Raw genomic sequence first — 21275 nt, forward strand, 5'->3', positions numbered from 1 at the left:
AGCAGTGCATTTGTTTGCAGTTCAAAGAACACGAGGCCTTGTTTAGTTTTTAAAATATTTTACAAAATTTTTCAGATTTTCCATCACATCAAATCTTACGGCACATACATGGAGCACTAAATATAGATAAAAGAAATAACTAATTACACAGTTTACTTGTAATTTGTGAGACGAATCTTTTAAATCTACTTAATCTATGATTGGACAATATTTGTCAATACAAACAAAAGTGCTACTATTTATATTTTGCAAAATCTTTTAAAACTAAACAAGGCTAGGAAAAATGAAAACAATGGACTGTTGTATACCAGTAATGATTGGACAATGTTTGTCAAATAAAAACGAAAGTGCTACAATCCCGAAAACCATAAAGTTTTCGCAACTAAACAAGACCTGAGGCCTTGTTCAGTTTGCGAAATTTTTTGGTTTTAGCTACTGTAGCACTTTTGTTGGTATGGGACAAATATTATCCAATCACAAAGTAACTAGACTCAAAAGATTCGTCTCGCAAATTACAGATAAACTGTACAATTAATTTTTATTTACGTCTATATTTAATGCTCCATGTATATGTATAAAGATTCGATGTAATGGAGAATCTTAAAATTTTGAAATTTTTTGGAAAGGCCTGAATCCAGTGCCCAGCGTGACGACGACGAGGGCTGCCTGTAGCTAACAGACCACCGGCTAGCTAGCTAACTAGTATTTTTTTTTAAGGCCAAAATAAGCACCATTATAATGCTGGAACAGAGACATGCAGAGCCAGACGCGCACGGCGCACCAGGACGGAAACAAATTCCCCTCCCGCGTCCCGGCAGAGCCACCCGCTCGGCCGGCGGCCGCCAATAATTCTGCCGGTGGTCGGTGGTGGAGGGAGGTCATCATCAGCAACCAACGGCGCGCTAGCTGTTTGTGGCTGCCTCATCTGGCTTAGTTGCTAGCCTAATAATAGTATAAGTGCCGTATGACGACATTGGCGTGACAGGAAAGCAGCTAAGCTAGCGCGACGTCTAGCTAGTGCTCCTCCAGTGCTGCTATGGCTTCTTGTGTTGTTTTGGCACCTTTTTGGGGGGTTTTACATCAGGACCTAAACCAATACTACGGTCACTGACGAACAACGGCATCTATAGAATCTTCCAACAACAAAGGTCTTACATTATTTTAGATAGAGTTACGTCGAACAACAAACTGCATGCGACAATACAACAGTTTTGAAGGCAATATATGCCGTGAATTGAAGGCAGCTATATTGTTCCGCGTTAACCTTGTCTGCCGCGTCAGCTTCAGGATGGCACAATCATCACTACACAACACGGTGTTGGTGTTCTCTCTTACAGCCTCGATATCTGAAAGGGAACCATGACTTCATTCATCTCCTCCCTCATGACAACCTTCGCGACCTGGAACAGGTCGGAGATGCCTAGCTGCGTCGACAGACGCCTTCGGCAGTCCTCTGCAGCGGCAATGCCTGACGAATAAGCTCCATGCACCGACCCGGAGTGGTCAATGCAGGCGGCCTCCCCAGCGAAGAACAGGTTGCCAACCGGAGCACAGAATCTTTCATACAGGTCAGCCGGTTTCCCCACCAGGTCGCACGAGTAGGAGCCAAGTGAGTTTGGGTCACTGCCCCAACGTGAAACCAAATACTGAACCTGGAGAAGAGAACCCCAAAATGTCAGGAGCTACGAATCATCCATCATATAGATTCTGGAACTGAAAGTATGTGTTTTTCTGTGCTTGATTTACCGGTTCAGTTGCCTGCGGTAGCATTTTCCTGAGCTGGGACATAACAAAGTTGACGGATTCTTCATCAGACAGCTTCTCGATCTCGTATGCGAATCTTCCAGCTACCATGCATACCAGGACTGGGTTTCCTGTGGCTTTGTGAAGGTTGAGAAAGTAGCCACAGGCATTTGACGTTGGGGCGATCCTACCTAGCACTTCAACGTTGGGCCAAAATACAGTGTTGAACTTAAGGGCTATCTTGTTTTCGATGCCAACGCCAAGATCAGCGATTGCTGAAAGCTTTTCTCTTGGTAGCTCAGGTTCAAACTTGATGATATTTGCCTTTAGTACCCCGAGAGGGACCGTTATTATAGCAGCATCTGCAACGAAACTTGCCCCATCTTCCACACAAACAATAACCTTATTATAACGTTGTATGATCTTTGTGACCCTGAGCACACACAAAAAAGAAGAGATAGTGAGCAAACTTTTTGGGATTCAGTTTGACAACGGAAGGATCACATATATGATATATGGATGGTTCTTCTGCGCACCTGTGGTTGAGATGAATGTCAAGACCTTGAGCTAGAGCTTTGATGACAGGATCATAGCCATTCACCATAAGACCATGTCCACCGGTAAGCACATGTTCCTGCAAATTTGCAAAGCTCAGCACGCTTTTCATGCAAGTGTGTGCTTGCTGATGCAATTATATCTTTCATGATGCGGCGCTGATCTGGAGAAATATGGTTTGGCAAATAAATTCGTCCTTGACATGATTCTGGCAAAGAATAAAGCATATCTGTATAGGCATGTGAGTATCTGAAAGTCCTGTGCTGCATACCTGATCCCAATTCTTCAGAGATATATTGTCCATGTCAGTAGCGAACCATGCTTCCAGTCTACATATACACCACTGCAGTACCTCATATTCCAGGCCCTCCAACCTGTGAATGTAAGCGCACATCATCAAACACCTGACAAATCCCTGTAACACAATCAGGTGGATCCTAAGTTCCACTTACTTCATATGTGGATTCCTGTTAAGCACAATTGCCATGGCTTGAATAAGAGGCATGTCATTTGCATGTTCATCTCTTACTTTGACAGTCTGAAATATTAACAGGAAGTAAGCTTATTATAGTTCCACGAAAGAATTGGATAGTCAATATGTAAGTGCCAAGGAGTGCAGTACCTCCTTAAGAATTTTCTCAAATGTCTCTCCAACTTTGCTAACTATCTCCTGGGGAACTTGCTGACCATGCTTATCAAATAGAGCATAACTGGAAAAAAAAGGAAACTGTAAAGGAAGGGAAGCCAATCAACTTAGGAGAGATCACACGTTTTGCCCATTATGGATTATCTATTACCTTTCCAAATCATGGTCATACAGAACAGAGTTATCACCGCTTGTGCGATATAATCTAAGCCCAAGCATCCTAATCAATGGCGCCAAAGAATTCTCGTTGCAAACACCATGCAACCTGAATCACAAGATAAAAGCATAAGATCATACTGCATCAAATTCAAAACAAGGTGGATAAAAGTAACTCAATATTAGCTCTGTTATGCAACTAACCATGAAGCTCCCATGTCAATGGGGCAACCAAAAGAATAGTCAGTGTGCACACGGCCACCAACTCGGTCCCTCGACTCCAAGAGTGTGACCTGCAATATTTTTAACTTTATGTAAGTATCAAACACCTGAGCTGCTTGTGGAATGTAAACAAGAAATTTACCTTAAATGAAGCATTGGACAAAGCACGTGCGGCTGCGATGCCTGAAATCCCTCCCCCGATTACAATTACAGAAGGGGGAGAGCGGTTTTGCCCATCAATGTGCGTGAAAAATCCTGGTGGCAAACAAGAATGGTGAGCAATGCTAAGAACCATCAACTTTAATTAATAGAAACTTATAACAAATATAAAGCCAATAATTAAGGCACTGAAACTGGAACTAGCATCACATGCTTCTCACCCATCTACCAGAATAAGCACATAGCAAATTCTCCATTCATGGCAATTATCTGTATCAGTTTCCTTCACCAATTAATGGTTAAATAATGAGCTGGAAAAGTTTGGCTGCCTTAGCATGCAGTGGCTAGCTGAAGGGGATTGTCTTGTATTATGGGGTAAGGTAATCTTAGGAATATATGTCAGGGTAAGTTATCATTTCTGGTTGATTAGTGACAAAAGGTGTGATTATATTTTGGACTTCGATAGAATACTGAAGAACTCTTCGATGAACCGGTGGATATATTATTGTGCAAACAGGCAAACAAGAACAAGAAAGCAAGTTGACATGGATGCTTGTGAGCTTGACGTCCTCTAATATCTTCACGGAGGGCAGAAGTCCATTTATTTTCTTTGACAAATGACAACATAATGGTATCTAGTTTGGATCCTACTCATACGTCCCTTTCACTAGCAAGTTTACTCCTCATTCCCTATAGAGGTTCCGTGTAATATTCTCCATTCTAGATTCTAGCAGATCGACAAATGACTTTTGGGTATGTACCCTACAACGATTCAGGTGACGAGGTGAAGTCACCAGAATGATTTGGGTGGTCAATCAAATTAGAAAGAAGGCCCCACTTTCTGCATAATAATGATCTTGTTCCCCAGACCTGAATTGAAAATATCTCAAGGGCCCCCACCAACCAAATCAAGTTCTTCTCCCCATACCCATAATCATCGTTTTGCCCTTTCAGCATAGGGGAAAGGCACTAAGCTGTCACACAGTCCACAAGGATTAGGACAGCAGTCCGTGATAGAGACGTTTTGCGTAACCCAATTAACTTATTGCTTACTACTACATATACCTCGACGGAAAATTTTCAAATTGCGCAGCAGATTTCAATCTTTGCGGGACGTCAACCTCTTTTCACTCCTAATATATAACAACGTATATATATCTAGACATATCGTGCATAGCAAACCTAGGAAAGCCAGAATGACCCATAATTTGGAAGAGAATGGTCGCATCAATCTCACCATCGCACGCAAATGAACGTAAGTAGAAGAAGCGTTTTTCAGACGGAAAGGAAACCAAACCAAAAAGGGGGGAAATAGAAGTGATTTGGTTGATCTCGCACGGCACGCACCTCCGGCGGCGAATCCATTCGGTGGCTGGTCCATCGATCCTGATCCTGTGTGTGAGGCTGGCGGTGGTGGCGGCGTGCGTAGACCGTAGACACGAGACGAACGAGAGCGCAGAGCTTCGGGGGTGCGGGCCGACCGATGGCGTGCCGACCGGGCGGCGGCTAACAATTAGAGATTAACGAGTGGTCGCGGCCGCCACGTATAGGCAGCGAGAGGTAGAAGACGAAGATGAGGAGGCCGTCCATGACGAGTCGTCCGCGGAGTGGGCAGGGGGCGCTTCCGGTGGGCGCCGCGTGGGTGACCCCTCTCATACCCAAACCTGCAGGTCGCCGCCGGCGAGTCGCCCCGCCGAGCCCGCGCTTCCCGCCCTCGGAGCCACGCCGCCCGCCGCGCGCGAGCGGTGGAGAGACAGAGAGGAAGCGGGGCTGGTAGTGGGTGGGTGGGTGGTCCTTGTTTGGCACGGCTCGGGCTCGCTCGATCGCTCTGTGTGCCTGCCTCTCTGCGGTGCGGAGGTGGCGTGGAGGAGCCGCGCCTTTTATAGACCTCGCCCCGGGCGCTCCGCCGCGCTCCGAGGCGCCGTGCCCGCCGCTTGCAGTGCAGGTGCAGTGCAGTGCAGGGGCGGCCAGCTGCCCACCCAGAGCCAGGTCGCTTGGCCCTGGACCGAGTGGGCGGCTGCGTGCGCTTGCGGCTCGCGCTTTCGTCACGTATCGCCATCCACCACCATTATATATATCTAAAAAAAATTCTGGATCCACCACACCACTAGATGATCGAGACGACAAGGTTTCCTTCACGCCTGGGCTGGCTGGATCCTGACTATTGAGGGAGACACGTGCGCTTTTGCGATAGGATACTCCAAATTGGTATCCGAAACTAAGGCCTTGTTTAGATGCACCTAAAACTTTACAAGATTCTCCGTCACATCAAATCTTGCGGCACATATATGGAACATTAAATATATATAAAAAAGATAACTAATTGTACAGTTTATATGTAAATCACGAGACGAATCTTTTAAGCCTAGTTACTCTATGATTAGACAATGTTTGTCAAATAAAAACGAAAATGCTACAGTATCAAAATCCAAAAAGTTTTTGGATCTAGATGTGAAAAAAATTTTAGATTTCGCTACTGTAGCGCTTTCGTTTGTTTGTGGTAAATATTGTTCAACATAGACTAACTAGGGTCAAAAGATTCGTCGCGCGATTTACAGTCAAACTGTATGATTAGTTTTTATTTTTGCTATATTTAATGCTTCATGCATGTGCCGTAAGATTCGATGTGATAGGGAATCTTAAAAACTTTTTGGATTTCGAGGTGAACTAAATAAGGCCTCTAAATAAAAAATAAAGAAAGAAAATATTTATTTATGGGTATCTATTTTGAACACCATCCCGTCCTTAAACACTGGGTGGTGTGGTCCGACCGTGGGTGTGGCGTTTTCGTTCTAAATTGCGAGGTGGACCGCCGGGCCGTACGTCGTCCGTCGTTTCTGTTTTATTACCTGGTGTTGGATCACATGCATGTAGTAGACTGCAGACAGAGGTGTAAAAAAAAAAAGGTTTGGAAACTGGAATGCAAGAACGAGTAAGTTACCGGGCGGCAAAAGTTTGGTGAGTGGGTGCATTATCCCTTCTTTCTTCCTCAGTTGCTCGACGTGATGCGACGACGGTCTCCGTTCCAACCTGTAGATGTACGGTGTGGTCGATCGAGGCAGTAGCTGATGAGCCAATCAACAATTCCGGCCGGCTTTATATAGTACTCCATGGCGGAGTACGCAGTTGCAGCTAGCTAGCGTCGCCCTTGCTTGCTTGCTTTGCTTGACTCTGCCGTGTTGGACGTCGAGACACACGTGTCGTGCGTCTCGATCTGCCGGTCTCTACTATCTGGTCCGGACAAGCAGCACAGTATGCGTGCGCGCGCGCGATGGCGTCCGATCCGCTGGTGTTTCGTTCCGCGATTTTCGTGGATCGAAAATCTCCGTGTGCTAACCTTTGGGATCATCACAATTCACAACGAACACATGTTTCGTGCTTCTCCGGTTTCGTCATGCATATCAATCCCCAACATAGAGCAATCAACACATACTATATTACATGATTTCTGGCTTGTTCGTTTGGCTAATATATAAGCCATGATAGAAAGTAAGCGAACATGTTGTTCATTTGTGCTTTGCTTAGTCTGAAACATATAAACTCTGCATGAACAAGGACCACTCCAGCTCCACCAGCAAGATATAGATAGATAGATAGATAGATAGATAGATAGATACTAGATAGATAGATAGATAGATAGATAGATAGTCTTACGTGGACATGTATGAATTCATCGCGCTCGTTCGACACGTGGATTAACTATGTGCATCGGACCATAGCTCATGAATTTTGGAGAGTTAGCTAGCTAGCACAGATTAGCATGCACCAGATCCGACGACGATGCTGATCGATCTGTCACCCGGTCGACTCCTCTGTCCGTAGACGAACGGGTTCACGTCACCTTTCTTTTCGTGATTACGGCGGTGATGGTAATTAGCGTGTCCGGCCATCAGATGGCCCACCAAGTTGCCAAAAGATCCGGAACAGTGGCCAGAGCCGTACGTGCATATGGACCTACACACAGCTTGCTACACAGAACAGACAAAAAGCGTTGCATGTGGCCATCCCTGTAGACGTACAGCAGGGTATATTCCGATGTCCTTCATTTGGCCATCCAGGCGTTGTTTAGTTCACCCTAAAAACCAAAAAGTTTTCAAGATTTACCGTCACATCGAATCTTGTGACACATGCATTAAACATTAAATATAGACGAAAACAAAAACTAATTACACAGTTTAACTGTAAATCACGAGACGAATCTTTTAATCTTAATTAGTCTATAATTGGATAATATTTGTCACAAACAAACGAAAGTGCTACAGTACCGAAAACTTTTCACTTTTCGCAACTAAACAAGGCCCTAGCATTCCAGCTCAGGTTTGCGTTGCAAAGCGTCTGAGCTGGTAGTAGTATATTCCATTCCAGAAAAGAATTGGCTGTGTTTTCGCTGACTCACTGCGTTATTACTTACTATACGTCTGGTTGCTGGTTGCTACCACAAGACTTGTACGGTACTACGGGTGCACAAGATTGAAGAGTATCGGTTGATCCATACCGATCGATCCATTGCCAATCTTAGATAGCAAACATCCTGATTGATGCACTAGCAGTACAGGATGAGAAAAAGGGGGAACGTTCTAACAAAAATAGGCTGTACAAAAAAACATCCTCATTATTGTTTTCGCTAAGTCTCGTACACATCATAATTTAGCCCCATTACGAATTAAATTAAAGACTCAACGAGCGAAGGTCCTGCAGATCCACGCGACCACGCTCACAAAAGATCTTTGAACTTGTGACCATCCTGGCCCCATATCGAATTATTAGGTTGGTTTGGCCAGCGTAATGATCTTCAAGTTGTTCATCCCATCCGGAGACAAAAAGAAAAAAACATGATTTCGGTTACAACACGTATCAGTTCTTTCAAACTGGATAAAACGGGCGATTAAATGGAAACAATATGTAAACAACTAAACGGCAGTTTAGACAGACGGTGAAGAAGTTGCATGCAAAGTCAAGAAGCCTGAATACCACGAATGCAAGAGTCAAGAAGCCTGAAAAGTTGCATGCAAGAGCCATCGTTTCTCGTAGCATAGAATGATTCGTCTTTTACGTTAAAATAAAAACTAGCCTGTACTCTTGTGAGACGACGGTGGGTCCTGCGCTGTGTCACCTGCAAAAACGCAATTTTTAATTGGTGATTGAGCAATTTGCGATTCCGTAATGAGACTGAGAGATCCACAGACAGGTGTGTTAGGCCACGTTGGACCGGCCGGCGGGGGACGACAAGAGCGAGCACAGTGAGCTGGAACGCTGGATGGGATCGGTTGCCTGTGTTCCGGCGGCCCGACCGGCCCCACCTCGCCGCCGCCAGGATTCCCTCCCGCCGCCTCGTCGCGACGTCGCCAACGGAGCCCCAAAATATCAGCGCAGGTGTGGGGCCCTGCTTCGTTGCTTCCGGTCCCACCACGGGATACCGATGGCAAAGGGCCACCCGCCGGATGTCACCCTGGTAAAAAGAAAACGACAACCGAACCCAAAATAGAGAGAACCGAAAGTATCCAAACTGAAATAATTTTCGGTAGCTTGTTCGGTGCCTAATTTTTAAGAATCAAAATCTCAGCGAATCAAATTTATTGAAATGTGTTGAGTTTGATGTAGTTATATTATTAATAACACTATTTTAGTTTATTTTATTTTGTATACGTGGTACTCTACTCAAATAATCTTGTAGATTTGTATATGTATGTATTTGGCACTACTATTCTCTGTTGAAATTATTTTCAAATTATGTTAAAATTAGTTTTTGAACATGCTATTACATGTTCATGTGATCAATTCAGTTTTTTCGATAAATATCAAAATTGAACTGAAAGTGTCGAAACTAAATTTCCTTGGTACTGATTTTTAAAAAGAAACTAATCGATACCTGTTTTTAAACTGAATTTATATAAGAACTGAGATACCAAACCAAAGTACAAATGCCCAGGGTGATCCGCATGGTTTAGCTGTTGCAGGTTCAGCGCTCATCGAGTCGGATGGATGTGTGCATGTTGTGACACTGATTTTTCCCCCCTCGAATACGCGCACATGTTGTGACTGTGATTCACGGCAACTTCGGCCAAAAAAGTCACGTTTTCCGAGAGGGAGCATCTCCAAGAGATTAGCTAAAAACATTAGCCAAATTTACTGATTTAGCTACTCTCTAAAATATATTTGATAAAAAAAAATATTAGAGTACTCCAACAGACTCTGTAAAAGATGGCTACTGAGGTAGGCTATCCAAAATTAGAGAACAAATAAGGTGAGATGGAGAACTACTAAATTTGAAGAGTTATTTACAGAGTCTGTTGGAAATGTTTTTCCTTCAACAATAGCTAAATTTACCTTTAGAAAATAATTTAGCTAATCTCTTGGAGATGACCGAACATTTCGTTTCATTAGGACCAACTCTGCTTACGTGATAAATCAACTTCTTTAGCTGTTGTATATAAGTCAGAAATTTTAAGTTTAACCAATTATATATGACATAAAATTGGCATAGCTAGATATAATATACTACTCCTTCTATTAACTTTTCACTGCAGTAGGTCGCAGAAGCGAGCTTTTAGAATTTGGGTGCAGATTTTGTTCTGCCAATTAGATTCATCGTACAAAGGATCCTTTTGGGCTTTTGCAAAAAGCGAGCCGGCGTCGGTCCCCATCCACATCCAGATTTCCTCGCTTTTGTGCAAAAGTCCGGTAGAATTGGTTCGCTTTTGCTCTTTGTGCTGTGGACGTGACAAGTTGTGGAACCGGGCGCGGGCAGGGCGATGCTAAATATTCATCTGCCCCACCAGATGGTGACTAGCACTGCTACTACGGCCATGTTTAGATTCAATTTTTTTTTTAAAATTTTTGATAATATAGTTCTTTCGTTTTTATTTGATAAACATTATCTAATCATAGAATAACTAGATTTAAAAGATTCGTCTCGCGATTTACAGATAAACTATACAATTAGCTTTTATTTTCATCTATATTTAATATTCTATGCATGTGCCGCAAGATTCGACGTGACAAAAAATCTTGAAAAGTTTTTTGTTTTTGGATGAATTAAACAGGACCTACATGTGTATGAAGTTATCTATCAAATCTGAAAGTGTTTTCTTCTCTTAAAAATACTAACAAACAATTTTTTCAACTATGGTTTATCAGTTAAACAAACAGACACACATACAGCGAAACACAGTGCCATGGGGACGATATCTTGTGGAGTACCGAGTAAGTAATGAAACTAATTTAGTGATGTAATAAATGGTGGTTTAGTTAAGACAAATTTTCCAAGATGGAGTCGTGAAAAGTTCGCTTTTTTTGTGTGCGGTACTGACCGAATTCCATCCTACTCGTAGGTTAGGTGCCGGTGCCGAGCCTACTCGCGAGGCGTATCTTGCAGTTGCAGCTTTTACCCATGTGGCCACGTCTGATGTCTGCTTGCACGAGTTGGCCAGCGGACAGATGTCACACGACACAGGTAATGCTCACTAAACCGGTAAGTGGTAAATAATCAGATATCTGTTGCTTAGCATTTGTTTAAACTGTACTACTTTGATCGATTAAAGGATAACCAGTTGACGACATGGCCACTGACGATAACACCCGCTATAGGTACAGTCAGGGTCAGGCCCTCCCTCCTCGACTAGCTAAAGGTCTCCGATCTTTCTAGCTAACTACAATAAGAGCTGTTAGTATGAGTAACTATTTAAGAACTAATTGCTATTTTAGGCGTCATTTGACACGGCTGTATAGCAATTTAAGTTTAAGTCTTGTTTTCTTCCCACTCTTTTTCGTAAACTGGACATATAAAACTGTCATTAAAACTACTTTTTTCCTTTTTTTTTAAAACGATTTCGGCTCCACTAGAGGAGCTATCGTAGCTTTGCACGATCATCTTTTTTTTTTGCGAATTTGCATGGTCATCATGATCTGCAAATAAAAAGCCTTTTTGTAATGCGCATGTAAACAGAATTTGTAGATGGGATAGGTATTACCGCAAGTAGGGAGCGGTGGATCCACGACATGTTTGGATATCGCTATGGTCTATTATTTTCGAAAGATATGGATAATAACAGATTAATTTGTCAAAAGATATAGAGTCTTTTGAAGTTTTTTTAGGATCCTATTCTTTTGACGATGCCGTAGGGAGAGTATGCAAAACGGCGGTACTGTGGATCTGAATCCGTGCGCTTGCTTAAAGCCAGAGAGAGCCCGTGACTGCTGCTTTGATTGACGGTGAGACGAACACGATATGCGTGCACCATCTCCGGTTCTCCTCCCGGCATCCATCGTGGCTACTAGGTACTAGTTGCATCCATCTATGAAGTGAATCTGATGCATCATGCATGTGTATCTTCACAGCGCTAGCAATAGGCCATCGGCGTCTAATCTAGCAACTTGCCAGAATGATTGGCCTGTGCGCACTGCACAGACGCAGGGGCAGCAGGATGCAGGAAGGCAACATGCATGGGCCAGGATGGCGCACCACACCAGGACGGAAACAATTCCGCTCCCGGCAGTTTCCTATCAGAGCCGCCCTGCCGGACTCGGACCGCCAATAATTCTGCCGGTGGAGCTGGAGGGAGGTCACCAGCAGCAACGTGAACGAACGGGGAAAAGATGCTTCTTTTTTTTTTTGGGGTCTTCCGGCCGGCGTCGCGCGGCGCCGGCAAAAGGTGATCCAACGGCGGCCGAACGGGAGATTAGGGAGGAGAGCTAGCTAGTGCTTGGTAGGTTGCACGCACGCCAGTTGCTGAGTGGCCGCCTCATCATGGCTTAGTAGTTACTAAGTGCCGTATGACATTGGCGTGACCAGAAAGCACGTACTAGCGCGTAGTCTAGTGCTAGTGCTGACTGCCGCGGCCCTGGCCCTGTCCCCGCCGCCCTGGTGCCTAGCCCTAGGAGTTTGGGTAACCCACAAAGTTCGGGTTTTTAAAAGTTCGGATAATGAAAAATATTACCCAAAAACAGCCTTAAAAACCATTACCCATAGGTTTGGGTATCCGCAAATTTAGGTTTAGGTTTGGGTATACCCGATATACCTGAAATCTTTAGGTCGTCAGACTCTGGTTTCCCTCTCCGCCGAGGTGATGTGCAGCGGCGACGGCGACTGGAGTCCTGATGGGGGAAGCGGCGTCGACGTCGAGCTCGTGAGACGGGAGAAGGGAGGGGCGACAGCAGAGTCGGGGTGAGAGGGCGGCGCAGTGAGGGCTGCGGGAGAGATGGTGGCGACGTCGTCAGACCCATCGCGGCCTTGTGCTGTCGCCGTCAGCGTCGCTCGCGCAAATAACTGAGACCGAGCGGTGGCCATGGGAGCGATGCGTTTTGAAGGGGAGGGGCAGGGACGAAGCTAGAAAAAATTGTAGGAGGGGCTGAATAAAATTGCTACATCGATTTAACTTTACTATAACCCCTCACAATAGAAAAAAATATATATTAGCTTGAAGTAGTCTTATATTAATTCACAAAATATATCTAAAAATAAAGATCTCAGTCTACCCTATCTTATAAATTTGTGTCTAAAATTAGAAGCAAAAACACTAGAAACTCCACTGAATAAGTAGCTGTAGAGGGGCTTGAGCCCCCCTAGCCCCACCACTAGCTTTGTCCATGGGGAGGGGTACGGGAACATGGGCTCTCGGCGAGCCAGGGAGACGGAAATTAAGAGGTTGAGTTAATGAGGAACCAAAGACGAGGAGGTATCCTACCGTTGTCGGGCATGGGTACAAGAAATCGGGGATGCTTTGTTGACCAACCTAGGATACGGTTACTTCGGATACCGGGGTATGTTACCCGATTTACCCGAAATAAATTTGGGTTTTAATATTCACTATCCGAACTAGAGTTCAGGTACTGCGGGTGCGGTTTTTCGGGTCTGGGTCCGGGTATCTCGGGTTCGGGGTTCATGTATCGGGTTTTGTGCCCAGGGCTACTGGTGCCAGCAGTGACGCCTGCTGCATGTGCCCCGTTCTTTAGGCCTTGGCCGTGTTTCGTGGAGGAAAAAATTTCATGCCACTGTAACACTTTTGTTTGTTTGTGGTAATTATCATCCAATTATAGATTAACTAGGCTCAAAAGATTCGTCTCGTAAATTTCAACTAAATTGTGCAATTATTTTTTTATTTTCGTCTATATTTAATACTCTATGCATGCGTCTAAAGATTCAATGTGATGGGAAATCTTGAAAAATTGTAGGTTTTGGGGTGGAAGTAAACAAGACCTTTAGTTCACCAGAAAACCAAAAACTTTTTAAGATTTCTTGTCACATCGAATCTTGTGGTATATGCATGAAGTATTAAATATAGACGAAAACAAAAACTAATTGCACAGTTTGTCTATAAATCATGAGATGAATCTTTTGAGCCTAGTCAGTCCATGATTGGATAATATTTGTCAAATAAAAACGAAAATGTTACGGTACCGAAATTCAAAATTTTCTCGAAACTAAACAAGGCCTTAGTTAGTTTTTTTTTAAAAAAATAGCTACCCGAGTACTTTTGTTTGTATTAAAAAATTTTGGGTCTTGTGACCAGAAAGTATGTGGTAATTATTGTTATCATTGACTAACTAATCTTAAAAGATTCGTTTCGTAAACTATATGTGATCTGTGTGATTACTTATTTTTTCTATATTTAATGTTTCATATATGATGTGACGAGAAATCTTAATCATTTTGTAAAATGTTTGAGGAACTAAACAAAGCCTTGGCTTCTTGTGTTTTGGGTTGGATGGAAACCTTTTTCCGGCCATCGGGATCGGATTTGCTTTGCATCGATCATTGCATGTGCTTTACCAGCCGTCGACCTAAACCAAACCAATACTAACCGCCTCGCACTTATTGGGTTCCAAGCACCAACGAACGTGGCGGACATAAACGGACCGGAGCTAGATTAGTTAGAGTGATAATGATGGTGAAGCTTCCAGCTGTGCTTCCGTGAATTGCTGCTGTGGTGATGATCTAAAATTAGGACAGGATAGGATCAGGAGTACGCGTTAATAACGACAAGGGCTGTGGCGTCGGCGGTTCGGCAAAGCTCGCTCGCATTATAGCTAATACGATCACCACACACCAGAGATTATCCGGCCTCAGACTTCTTTTTATTGTAAGAGAGCAACTATTCATTATTTTCATTGCACAAGAGATTAACCTCAAACTCCTTTTTATTTATTCAGTTCGAACTTAAAAAAAATCTAGACACATTCTTTATTTTAATTTCAAGTTTTAAGATCGCATCCCAATATATATACAGTATTTTGTTTTCACAATTCTGCATTTTTTAGCTAATATATATAACACACTTAAAAATAGTCTAAAACTAAAAAAATGAAAAAAATAGCTAGATACATGAGGATGCTCCTCTCTCCAAACTATGTTGTCATGGTCGAATGTAGAACGTGAGTTATCCTTCTCAGACCATGTTTGCCGGCAGCTATCCTCCTCACCCATAAGTGAAGTGAGATGAAGTCAACTGGACGAACTTACTCTTGATCATTTGTACCATCCTACAAAATACTTCAACACGAACACAAAAAAACTTGTGGCTCGAATTATGATAAGGGGTTAGTAGTCAACCATTCGAGAATTGTTCTTAGGGATTTAGATATATTTTCTTTTGCAAAAATTTTAACAGGATGTCTATATAATATTTTTTTGGATTTTATATTTATTTGTATGCAGAAAATTAAATATGTATGTATGGTATTTTTTATTTTTTATGTCATTACAGTAAATATTCCTATAGGTTCTTACCAAGGAAATTATTCACATGGGGTTTAAAAAAATGCAATGACAACATTTTTATTTTTCTCTAGTGTAATATTAATGCAAAAATGTAAACATGCTAAAGTGGAGAATAATTGATGCAAAGTAAATATGAATAACTACCAATGTTACTTTTCAACAAAGCTTCGGATTTTTAAGTCTTTCGGACAGAATTGACCGGAGAGAGTTCTTTACTCTTTGGGTGCATCACCAGGCCTCGGAGATGGAGACCCACATGGCTGCGCTTCTTGTGATGGTGACTCTCCAGATATTACCTTCTCTTTGCATACATGTTTGGGCTGTGGATTTACTTTTGTTGGAGTAGGTTCACTCCTCACAAGTTCTCCTTTATAGTCCTCCGATCCATTCTTAGGGGATTGATTCCTTTGGCGTTGAGATTGACGCTTCCTTCTAGAGTGGTTCTTCTTTGGTCGTTTATATGTTGTATAACTATTGAAATAACAAAGTACCTTTTCTTCAAGGAATTGGAAGTGGACTTGTCTAGATCCAACATAGATTCTTACATGGGTGGTGTTGAGAAATGGTCTTTCTAGGATGATGGGTGTATCATCATCTTCTTCTCCCATGTCCAATACCATGAGGTCAACAAGAGCGTAGTAGTCTTGGATCTTGATCATAACATCTTTCGCTATGTCCTCTGGGAATCGGATTGATTGGTCCGCTATGTGCAGCTACATATATATAGGGTACAAAGGTTCGTTACCAAATATATATATATATATATATATATATATATATATATATATATATATATATATATGTTGACGCCCGATCTAATATCGCAGAAGCCAATAAAGTTGTTTTGTTGGCCTACATTGCTGATGAAGCCTTGATTGATGAAAACCTCGCTTCTAGTTGTAATTGTACATCTTCCACAGAACCATGATTGTCGTAAGATCTTGAAGCCCAAATCGTCTCGCTTTAATATCCTCTCAAAAGCAAAAGAAAAGAAAATTACACCCTGTAGATCATTTTTCTCCCTTTCGGCCCTGCATGTACAAGCACCCTCTCAGCCACACTCACCAGCCGTCTGTGTGATTTGTACTGTAACTTGTTCCAGCCAACGCATAAGCCGAGGCCACAATGATAGCAGATGGCGGACGAGGATGGGGACCGGGCCGGGGCTGCGATGAATGTGGAACTGGATCATTGGAATTTCTAATTTGTTTCTAACACCGGCTTAACATCATTGCTGAGTTATTAAACTGAAAACACGGAAGTTTCCGATCTACCAAGGATAGTTATTCATCCCATCATTAGGTCAGGTGCTCGTTATCTAGGCAGCTCCATCAGTCACGGACATGAACCAAAGATCAGATCTTCCTCAAAGTGACAAATTGCTCGTGACGCCTTGATCAGAAATAAAAGACAAGTCCACATCGCTACTCGTTTAGAAGTACCCGAACTGACGCTGATGGATCTACTTTAGCTCATTGGAGAGTCTGACAAAAAACCAGCAGCTCGAAGTATAACACATAGCAGTATACAAGCGTTTATTTATTGTTTGAATCCCAAAAGGACGACACCAAAAAAAAATGAACCAAGAAGAAACAACATCCACGTTACAGTTACACAACGCTGACAAAAGAAAAGTGTAAGCCTGAAACTTGCTGCGCATAGATCATGGATGAGATGGAGCGGTCGCTATACGTGTCATACGAGTGTGTTCTCTTCTGTCTGGATATCCAAAGCTATCCTATCACGCCCCCCAGGTCCCACGGGAGCACTTTCAAACTCTCAGTTCGGACTTCAGAAGGAAACCTTGATGCCGAGCAACGCCATGAGCTGGGACACGAACTCAGGGTGCCCGGGCCAGGCTGCGCCAGTGACGAGATTGCCGTCGGTGAAGCAGCGGTGGATCGGGTCAGGCTCCAGCCAGGTTCCGCCCCCAAGTACAACGTTGAGCTTTACGGCTGGGTACGCAGTGCATTTCTTCCCCTGCATATCAACCAACCAACCAAGGATGCATAAGTGCACATCAGTCAATCGAAGTTGCCAAATGTTCCGAGAAAAAACTAGACACATTTACTAGTATATAACCTAAGGAGTAAGAAGGATCCGACGGTGAACAAAAGGAGCTATCATTAATCTGCTTCGATTACCATCCTTTCTGGACCCATAAAACTAGCAAGATTTGTTATGTTCAGAACAAATTTTGCTAGGCCACACAGTAAAAACACATGGAGGGTGGAGCTATCATTAATCTGCGTTGACTACCATCCTTTGTGGACGCAGAAAACTAGCAATGATTTGTTATGTTCAGAGCAAAATTTGCTAGGCCACACAGTAGAGACACATGGAGGCTGGAGCGATGATTAATTTGCATGGACTACCATCATTTCTAGAGACAAAACTAGCAAGATTTGTTATGTTCAGAGCAAAATTTGCTAGGACAGTGGAAACACATGAACCAAAAGAAACACCAACGGTACAGATTATAGGGCATATGAAATTATCAACGGAAACAAGATTCTGCAGAATAACGATAGTGATGTACCTTAAGGACTCCAGCAGCTGACAATATCTGTTGGCCATGGCAGATCGATGCAATTGGCTTTCCGTTATCCGCGAAGGCCTTCACCAAGCTGATGACTTTATCATTCAGAGCCAGATACTCCGGAGCCCGCCCACCAGGAATCACAAGTGCATCATAGCTTGAAGCATCCACACTTTCAAATGATGCTGTTAAAGTAAAATCGTGGCCAGGCTTCTCACTGTAAGTCTGATCACCTTCGAAATCATGAATGGCTGTCGGGCACTTCTCCCCGGCTCCCTTGTCAGGGCAAACAGCATCGACATGGCAGCCAAGAGCTTGAAGAGACTGGAATGGGACCATAACCTCATAATCTTCCATGTAGTCCTATTAATCATGCAATTAAGAAAAAGATTACACATATAAGATATACAAAGATCAATAATATGAATTAGATTGTCTGAGCAAGCCTGTTGGACTTCATCCCAATCGTGCAGTGTGTGAAATATAAAAATAAAGTTTCAAAGGTGTATACGAATGTGGAAATACTTAAGAACATGTATTTTTCTCAATACATACCCCACAGAGGAACAGTATTTTCTTGTCTGAGCCTGCCACTGAACCTCCAAGTGCTTTGACAAATAGGCTGATGAATTCAGGATGAGAATCATAAGTTGCTGCAGTGATGAGATTGCCATCAACAGTGCATTTTGCCATTGTGTCGGGTTCTTCCCACTTAGCACCAGCAGCAACCAAAACTGGTTTAACAGCTGGATATGCTGTGCAGTTACGGTTCTCAACTACTCTTGCTGCCGCTAAAATCAACTGTCCATGACAAACTGATGCAATAGGCTTCTTAGCATCAGAGAAATTTCTGACTAGGTTAAGCACCTGTCTATCCATTGCAAGATATTCGGGTGCACGTCCACCAGGAATTACCAATCCATCATATTCACTAGCAGTTATCTCATCAAATGAAGCATTTAGTGTGAAATTATGACCTTTTGTCTCAGAGTATGTCTGCGTGAAATATACAAATGAGAGAATGAGTGTCGGCTTGTCAGAGCAATGATAAAGAATAAGGTAACATTGAACAAATAAAAGTAGTAACACTACTGTTTATTCTTCCAGCTGTTAATACAAACCATATCAGTGTAGATGCCACAGGAAGTAAGCAAGAGAAGCATGACATGACAGAGCAGTGTTATTGGTCTACAATACTACCAGGGCGCCATGGACAATTATACTATACAAAGCAACACCTTTCGGGAACAGATTTTGCAGTCAGGGATATAAACCAGATAACTATCTCCTAGACAAGTATTCATCCAAATATGTGATCATACATGAACTCCAACAACTACAATTCAAATACCTGGACAAATCTTCGTTATGGTAGCTAAGTATGTGGAATCTTACATGACAATGGTATATGGAAATCAGCAATACGCATGCAAGTTTGGAATTCTTTTACAATTTACAATATAACCTGCAGATTTACAAATTACAACACACTCACAGTTCTCCCAATGTTTAAAATGCAATTAAAGCAAGAGAGACCCTGTATCATCTACATTTAAAGTGCAGGTCACCAGCAGCTGCGTGTCCTCAAACTAGTTCATCCAGAAAACGACCTACAGAAGCAGCTTCTAAACAATCAAAAGGTTAAAAATATTTTCACATACCCTGGCTAAAGAAACACGAGTTGCCTATATAGTTCAGTTACAACAGTAACTACACTTCCCTAGAATCTGAATATTATGTTGCAGTGAATAAATCAGATGCAGTCTTTGCTTAAAAAAACAGATGCAGTGTCCAATCTAGTTTGTGCAAGCCTCCACACTTCATTGTCAATCTAATAAAATTCTAACAAGTTTTCCACACAGCTTCATTTGGTCCAACTCATCATCCCACTAGAAGCAAGAGAACATAACTAACCCTAACCAACCGAACGCGCCCACACAAAAAGACAAAAGAAAAAGAGTAGAACACATGGAGATCAATCCAAGGTACCTGGTGGCCGATCCCCTGATGGACGGCGGTGCGGCAGATGTTGCCGGCCTTCTTGCTAGGGCAGACGGCATCCACGGACACCCCATACGCTTGCAGCGCTTGGAACGGGACCATGACCTAACCCAGCATCATTTCAAGAACCGATTTTGTTTCAGGATACACCAATCCAGGGCTGATTCTCGATGGAAACACAAGTAATTCAGCAGGAGGCGAAACGAAAAAAAAAGAGGGGAAGAAAGAAAAGAGACCTCGTAGTCCTCCATGTAGTCGCCGCAGAGCATGAGCACTTTCTTCGCCGCCATCCCTAATCCCCACTCGCACGCTCGCGACCGCGCAGGCGAGACGCTTCGGCTTGTTTCGTCGAGCTCGGAGTCTAGAAGCCTCTCCTTCGTCTCTAGTCTCTACTGTCTCCAGTCTTTGGGGGTACTAGCACAGCAGTAGTGTTATATATGCCACTGGAGAGTCATCCGGAGAACACCTGGCTCTCATTTGTCTTCTACGCCTGTTTTCTTTTCTTTTCTTCTTTTTTCTTTTTGCTAAATTTATTTTTCTGAGAATATTTTCATAGTTATGTGAATGATGATTTTATTGCAAAAGTGTTCAATGCTACAGTTTCACTCATCCGCAATCAAAGTTGTCATTTTGTTCACGCGATACAGCCAGAGTATTTAGGCTCTCTTTGAAATGCGGGAAAGTTATCTAAAATTACAATCTCATGTTTTCTCTATAAAACTAAACAGATTCTTTTAAAATTCATATACGGTTCTCGTGACAATCCTGCGTCCAAAAAAACCTCACCGACCGACTTTACTGGCCGGCAAAGTTTATATCACGAGGCAGAAAATAGGTGAATCTTGTTAGCAACGTCGGAACTGTTTTTCTCGATCTTTTCGTGATGATGAAGGATGGATCGAGCAAAACTGCAAATCGTTTACTTTGATGAACTTGATCCTGCAAATGCCTGGCGATTCGAGTTGAATAACCAATTAGGTAGCTCTCAAAAAATTTCAAAATTCTCCGTCACATCGATTCTTGCGGAATATGCATTATCAAATACAAATGAAAATGCTACAGTAACTAAATCTAAAAAAAATGTTAAACTAAACAAGGCCTTCTCTGAAAGTGCTAGTACAGGAGATATCTTCCCTGATCTGCCAGCAGATACTACGCAGATCAGGCAGCACACCAGCATGTGATTTCGGAAACTACGTGATATAATATGCGTAGCGAGGCGAACCTTTTGCACCTACAGGATCACTATTTCCCCGAAGTTGTGGTAGCCACTATCCGTTGTGTATTTCTTTTTTCAGAAACAGGATTTCTGTAAGTGCACAAGAATGGGAGGCATATCTATATATATATATATATATTAAAAAAACTTATCATACACACAGTCAACAGCTAACAGCAAAAGATCCAGACCTTGTTGCAGCACCTGGGAAGTTGGGAGCTCAGATGCCGATGCTAAAGGAACCTTGCGCATTGGCATCTCTTCAGCTCTTGTTGCATTCAACTGTGTCCTAACTCCAGCACATAATTTCATTTTCAAG

The 21275-nt window shown here is 42.8% G+C and overlaps 2 protein-coding genes and 1 long non-coding RNA gene across 4 annotated transcripts; all 3 read right to left on the reverse strand.

Annotated features, from left to right (window-relative positions):
- LOC8082590 (probable polyamine oxidase 4) lies at positions 1109-6468 on the reverse strand. Of its 2 annotated transcripts, none has more exons than XM_021463410.1 (10): positions 6423-6468; positions 3465-3577; positions 3305-3393; positions 3096-3209; positions 2921-3008; positions 2751-2836; positions 2570-2672; positions 2280-2377; positions 1747-2176; positions 1109-1652 (listed from the first exon to the last, which is right to left on the reverse strand). In XM_021463410.1, exons 1-10 carry the CDS (start codon positions 6451-6453, stop codon positions 1332-1334), a joined length of 1473 nt encoding a protein of 490 aa, XP_021319085.1. In that variant the 5' UTR covers positions 6454-6468; the 3' UTR covers positions 1109-1331. The 2 variants fall into 2 exon arrangements, with proteins under 2 accessions (XP_021319085.1, XP_002448744.1); XM_002448699.2 differs by lacking the exon at positions 6423-6468 and adding an exon at positions 4829-5352.
- Positions 7991-8876, reverse strand: LOC110436116. The gene is made up of 3 exons (XR_002453790.1): positions 8668-8876; positions 8453-8594; positions 7991-8271 (listed from the first exon to the last, which is right to left on the reverse strand). It is a non-coding gene; the product is annotated as an uncharacterized LOC110436116 (long non-coding RNA).
- LOC8082591 (protein DJ-1 homolog D) lies at positions 16680-20187 on the reverse strand. The gene is made up of 5 exons (XM_002448700.2): positions 19974-20187; positions 19726-19842; positions 18292-18732; positions 17737-18099; positions 16680-17177 (listed from the first exon to the last, which is right to left on the reverse strand). Exons 1-5 carry the CDS (start codon positions 20025-20027, stop codon positions 16989-16991), a joined length of 1164 nt encoding a protein of 387 aa, XP_002448745.1. The 5' UTR covers positions 20028-20187; the 3' UTR covers positions 16680-16988.

This window comes from Sorghum bicolor, chromosome 6 (assembly GCF_000003195.3).
Source record: "Sorghum bicolor cultivar BTx623 chromosome 6, Sorghum_bicolor_NCBIv3, whole genome shotgun sequence".
In the NCBI taxonomy this organism is placed as follows: Eukaryota; Viridiplantae; Streptophyta; class Magnoliopsida; order Poales; family Poaceae; genus Sorghum; species Sorghum bicolor.